Source organism: Haemaphysalis longicornis, unplaced genomic scaffold (genome assembly GCF_048455015.1).
Source record: "Haemaphysalis longicornis isolate Haplotype H1 unplaced genomic scaffold, Haemaphysalis longicornis Haplotype H1 scaffold_9, whole genome shotgun sequence".
In the NCBI taxonomy this organism is placed as follows: domain Eukaryota; kingdom Metazoa; phylum Arthropoda; class Arachnida; order Ixodida; family Ixodidae; genus Haemaphysalis; species Haemaphysalis longicornis.
The window spans coordinates 48578184-48583981 of NW_027526460.1; the positions used below are offsets into that span (position 1 = coordinate 48578184).

The 5798-nt window shown below is 53.4% G+C and overlaps 1 protein-coding gene across 1 annotated transcript; it reads right to left on the minus strand.

Moving 5' to 3' along the window:
- Positions 1-248: 248 nt before the first annotated feature.
- LOC144151982 (uncharacterized) lies at positions 249-5327 on the minus strand. Its single transcript, XM_077683167.1, has one exon. The coding sequence runs from the start codon at positions 5063-5065 to the stop codon at positions 1421-1423; it is 3645 nt and encodes a 1214-aa protein (XP_077539293.1). The 5' UTR covers positions 5066-5327; the 3' UTR covers positions 249-1420.
- Between the last annotated feature and the right edge of the window lie 471 nt (positions 5328-5798).

A 5798-nucleotide genomic window follows, 5' to 3' on the forward strand; every position in this document is an offset into this window, starting at 1 on the left:
AAGTGGAAAGCTACAGCTGACATCGCAAATCATATCATCGGAGGCACTTGTTTTTTCCTTGGGCACTTAGAGATTAGAGTTGGTCGTCAATCTAAGCACAACCAGCTCTTTCCATCCCATGATCGTCTGTCACGCCGTCGTGTAGACCGCTGAGTGTTGCGAAAAAATAGTTGAGACAAGTGTTATCTATTATTGAGAGCCGTTGGCTTGGTTGAACTGAAATAACTCGTTTTTTTATTTAACTGATTATATTTACACGGTGGCTCGCGCGGCCCATCGGGGAGCGCTCTTCTTGCTCTCTGCACAGGCTCTCTGCGGCGGCGGTGCACGGGCGCGGCTTCCGCTCGCCTGCTCATCGCACCTGGAGCAGCTCGGTTGGCTCGGTGGCGTCATCCCGCGGAGGCGCCGCGTACATTCGGCCATCCTGCATTAACGACCGTCCCGGTCGGAACTTTTGTCTTCGTCCGATTCTGAGCTTTCCGAGTCGATGTCCTTCGCCCAAAGCTTCAGCTTGTCGACGGGGGCTACGCTTGAATATGCCCTTCGTGTCCTCCGGGTGTGTTGGATGTCTCTGATGCGGTAGCGGTCATTGGGAAGCTTCTCGGCTATGACGTACGGTCCCTTGTATTTGACCTTAAGTTTTCGGGATTCTCCGCTCGCTGTGGGTTCTCGCTCAACTAGAACGATGTCTCCCGGTTGAAACTCAGACGGTTCAGCCCGCTTCTTGTTGTAACGTGTTTGCTGCTTATGTTGGGCCTCACGAATGTTTCCCGTTGCTGCGGCCCTCTTCTCCTCCAACTCTTTGTCGAAATGTTCTGTGAGAGCGTCCTCCACGCAGTCACCCGTAATGCTCCGTGATCTGAAGTTGAACAGAAGTCCAAACGGTGTAGTCTTCGTGGCCTGGTGCACGGTGTTATTAATACCCCACTGCACCTGAGGCAGTGTCGAGTCCCAGTCCCGACCGTCTTCTCTTTTGGTCATGCTTGCCACCGCCGGAGTTATCATGCGGTTGTACCGTTCCACTTGACCGTTGGCTCGTGGGGTGGCAGTTGCAGTCTTGACGTGCGTGATTCGAAAGCTTTCACACATTGCCCTGAACTTCACACTAGTGAATGCAGTCCCTCTATCGGTGATTACCACATTCGGTGGCCCGAAAATGCTAGCAATTTCCTGAAGAAACAGCACCGCTGGTCCAGCCGAAGTGTTACGAACAGCTCGCAACATGACGAACTTTGTAAAGCCATCAACAGCCACAATTATGTACGCGTTGCCCGACTTGCTCCGAACAAATGGGCCGAGATGATCGATGTGGATCGTATGAAATGGCTTGTTAACCTTCTCGATGCTATGCAGCTTGCCTGGTTTTCTTCCGGCGGGCGTCTTGTGGAAAAGGCATTCAACGCAAGCGGCTATGTATCGCTTAACGTAGCGCCTCATGCCTGGAAACCAGTAGTTCTCTCTTAACCTTGACAGCGTCTTGTCCACAGCGAAATGCCCGATGTCGTCGTGACAAGCCTTCACTACCCTCCAACGTGTCTGACTTGGGACGACCCAGAGAAGCCTTTCCTGTGAACCTCCGTCTTGAAACTTCTTGAACACCTTGCCGTTGTGCAACTGATATTCGCTTTGCACGCGCCGATCTTCTTTCGTGAGGCATTGTTTTTTTTTCTAACCTCTCCTTCAGTGCCATTATTTTGGGATCGTTAACTTGCGCGATAGCAAGGCAGTCTTCTACTTCCACGCACGTAGCGAGGATCTGAATGCCGCCAACGACATCGGTCTCGTCGGGAGGGTCGTGTGGTGAGCGGCTGAGTGCGTCGACATGCGCCATGGTCGTGCCCTTTCGATACTCAACATCGAAGGTAAACTCTTGCAGTCGAAGCCACCACCTGCCGATCCGAGGTAGGAGTGTTCGTTTACTCATCGTTGCCCGCACGGCATTGCAGTCAGTCACCACTTTGAAGTTTAATCCTATTAGGTAGGACCGGAACTTCTCCAGCGCCCACACAACTGCCAATGTTTCCAGCTCGTAGGAGTGGTATCTCTCCTCACACTCGGTTGTCCGTCGGCTGGCGTACACGACGGGATGGAGCTGCCCGTTAGCTTGCTCTTGTAAGAGAATAGCTCCCAGCCCATCTCTGCTGGCATCTGTGTGAACTTCCGTTCTTGCGTCGAACGAGAAATGAGCCAAGATAGGCTTTTCGATTAACCTCTTCTTCAGCTCGGCGAACGCGAAGTCTTGTTCTGCAGTCCACTTCCAAGTTTCGTCCTTAGAAGTCAGTTTCGTCAAAGGCTTAGCAATAGTGGCGAACCCCTTGACAAATCGTCGGAAATAGCTTGCGAGTCCCAGGAATCGGCGGACCTCGTGCACATTTGTCGGTTTCGGAAATTCAGCTACACACTGAAGTTTGAGAGTTCCTGGTTGCACCCCTTCAGCAGAAATGTCGTATCCAAGGTAGTCGACTCGGTCGCAGAAGAAGTAGCACTTACTCAACCGTAGCGTCAGTCCCGCTCTTCGTAGAGCCTCCAAAATCTTTCGCAGGTGCTCGAGTCCCTCGTCTACAGTTGTCGTTGGGAGCAAGATGTCATCCATGTAGGCGAGTGCCACAGAGTAACGCAGAGGTCCCAGAACCGCGTTGATCATCCGCTGGAATACCGCTGGGGCGTTGGCCAACCCAAACGGCATCCGGACGAACTCGTAGTGCCCGTCAGGGGTGACGAACGCTGTCTTGTGTCTGGACTCCTTTTCCATGGGGATCTGGTAATAACCAGACGCCAAGTCGAGACTCGTGAAGAAGCACTTTCCGCGGAGGCGGTCCAGCTGATCATCAATTAGTGGCAACGGGTACCTGTCCTTTTTCGTCACACGGTTAAGTGCACGGTAGTCGACACAAATCCTCAGTTCTCCTGTCTTCTTTCGCACGAGGAGAATAGGGCTGGCGTGGTCGGAAGTCGAGTCGACAACGATTCCCGCTTGCTTCAGTTCTTCGATCATCTCTTTCGTGTGAGCCCTCTCTGCGAAGGAAAGTCGGTAGGGACGGAATCTCACTGGCTCATCTGTCGTCAACTCGATCTTCATTTCCGCTGCACTGGTCTGCCCGATCTCCGAAATGTTGCGTGCGAAGCAATCACGATACTCGTCGATAAGGCATTCCAGCATTTTTCGCTGGTGTGGAGTGACGGCAGGTCCAGTTTTTATCTCTTCGCGTGGCATCGGCTGTCGCTGAGTGACCTGTACGTTTATTTCTCGCTCCGGCATATCGTCTGGATAGCAGATTTCCGCTCGTGCTACCCGCTCGTGTTCCTTGATGTCCAAGTCATGGTTTGATATGTTCATGATGGGTAGGCGTGTCTCGTACGCCTCGTCGACAGTTACGACGCAGCGTGGTATGCAATGCTCACGTCCTTCCTGACACCTGAATTGTGCGTCGACAAACACATCTGTGCTGGGAATGGCACCCGTGGCGTAGAGCTTGACGAATCCCACATACTTCGGCGGAACAACGGTTGACTCCTTGGCCCACAGGCAGACTGAACGTTGGGGCAGATCGGGGATCTCAATGGAACGCAGCGTGTCGTCGGTTTCGTGGACGTTCTCGCGCTCCTCAAAAATCCTGACTGTCTGTCGCCGCCTTACAATCGTTACGTGAGGCTGTTCCGTGAACGGCTGCCCAACAAGTAGTGGTATGGACTGCGAGCTGCTTGGTACCACGTACAGATGAACGTCAGCTGTCGCTTGGTCGACCGTGATGGTAGCACTTGCTTCGCCGCAAGGCGTCACACATCCCGATCCATACCCTCCAATAGAGAGTGGTTCTTTGAGTTTCGTGTAGGAGATTTCCAGCCGTTCTGCATCTTCCTGGCGTAGGGTTACGCACTGGCTCCCCAAGTCGACGTAGGCACGTATTTCATGTCCGTTCAGTTTCGCTGGCATGAAATATTTCTCGTTCACTGCTTCGGTAGCGCGGAAGTCGGATTTCACAACGTTTTGAGCGACGCGCGGCTCTCGTTCCTTCTTCGCTCTGCAGTCTCTCGTTTCGTGGCCCACTCGTCCGCAAGCGCCGCATCGCGCTTTTCGTTGGGGAGAGGGGCAATGGAGAGACAAATGGCCGTATTCGTTGCAGTTGAAGCACAGCGGTTCCCCTTTCTCGTTGGAGAGAGGCTTCTTCCTCTGTCTGCGTGAGAGGGAGTCTCGGCGATCGTCGGCCATGTTGGCTCCGGTTGCCTTGGTAAGGTGATCGGCCCCTTCGAAGAGCCCCTTTTGATAGTCTGTGAAATGCTTGGCGTTTTGGCGGGAAGCCGACGAAACTACGTTTCCTAGACGATCTTCTAGACGCTTGAGACAGTGAAGCAATTCTTCGGGAGTATCGTACGTGCGAACGCTCACTGCTCGAATTGTGTCTGGATCGTTCAGGCCGGTGATGATGTACTCGACACAGCCTTTGTCACTGATATTACACCGGCGAGCCTTGGCGAGCTTGTCGTAGTAATAAGATTCGATGGGCTCACCTCGCTTGCGACAACGGGCTTCCATTTCACGGTGGAGGCGTTGCATTCCTGATGTCGACGGAAATGCACGCTTTAGTTCGTCTTTCCACTGCACCCACGTTTTGTCCACTGATGACAGGGAATCGTACCAGGTCTTGGCCGGGCCTTCCAATCTGCATAGTGCGTTGCAGGAGGTCAGCCTGTCCGACCAACCGTAAATGTCAGCCAAGTCGTCGACTCGCCGAATCCACGTGTCGACGGTCGAGCAGCCTGATGAAAGGGGATCGAACGATGGCACCAGACGCGAAGTCTCTGCCGCGGGCGTAACGGGCGTGGCAGGCGTCTGTTGCGTTTGAAGGAGCGCCATACCGTTTATCGCCTCCCTCACGGCTGCCTGTACAGCTGCTTGGATGACGGCTGCCATGTCCATCGCCGGCTGTGGTGTCGTGGAGTCACTCGGGACTTCGTTTTCGGATCTCGTGTCGCTGCGCGCCCCGTCGTCACCGCTGGCCTGGTTCGCGCCATCTTCGTTCGTTGTCGCTGAAGATGCTGCGCTTCGCGTCACAGGCCCCATCATAACTGCTGGGCGGCTTCTCACGTTCGGACGTTGTGATTTGATCCCGCTTCTGAACTGTTATCTATTATTGAGAGCCGTTGGCTTGGTTGAACTGAAATAACTCGTTTTTTTATTTAACTGATTATATTTACACGGTGGCTCGCGCGGCCCATCGGGGAGCGCTCTTCTTGCTCTCTGCACAGGCTCTCTGCGGCGGCGGTGCACGGGCGCGGCTTCCGCTCGCCTGCTCATCGCACCTGGAGCAGCTCGGTTGGCTCGGTGGCGTCATCCCGCGGAGGCGCCGCGTACACAAGTTAGGCGGGCTCCACCGTGTACTAACGATGCACCCGGCAATATCATTCGTCTTAATCTGGGCATGAATGCAACCCATGAGCGTTTTCATGTAAGCCCTTTTTCTGCCACCGTTTCCGCGTATCAAGAAAGGGAAGGATACGCAAGTTCATAACAAGCAAGCAAATGTACGCTGTTCGAAGAAATGCTATTTGCCTGTACCCTAGATTACGCGGAAAACTGTAAGGACGGGCAGAGCCAACCAGAAGAGAAACCAATTTCCGTCACAGTGCTCAGACGATAAATGCAACGGCCGTGAGCTTCAATTGCGAAATCACTGACGCCTCTTGATGAAATAGAAAATGAAATAAAACGGGAACAAGATGATGACCACAACGAAGAAAAAAGTTTCTCCAGGTGAAGGCGCCGAAGAAAAAAAAAACGTGTGGGCGAAATGATGTGG

Bases quoted from the DNA above. Each gene is read 5' to 3' on its own strand.
- LOC144151982 (XM_077683167.1), bottom strand. From the start codon at position 5,065: ATGATGGGGCCTGTGACGCGAAGCGCAGCATCTTCAGCGACAACGAAC.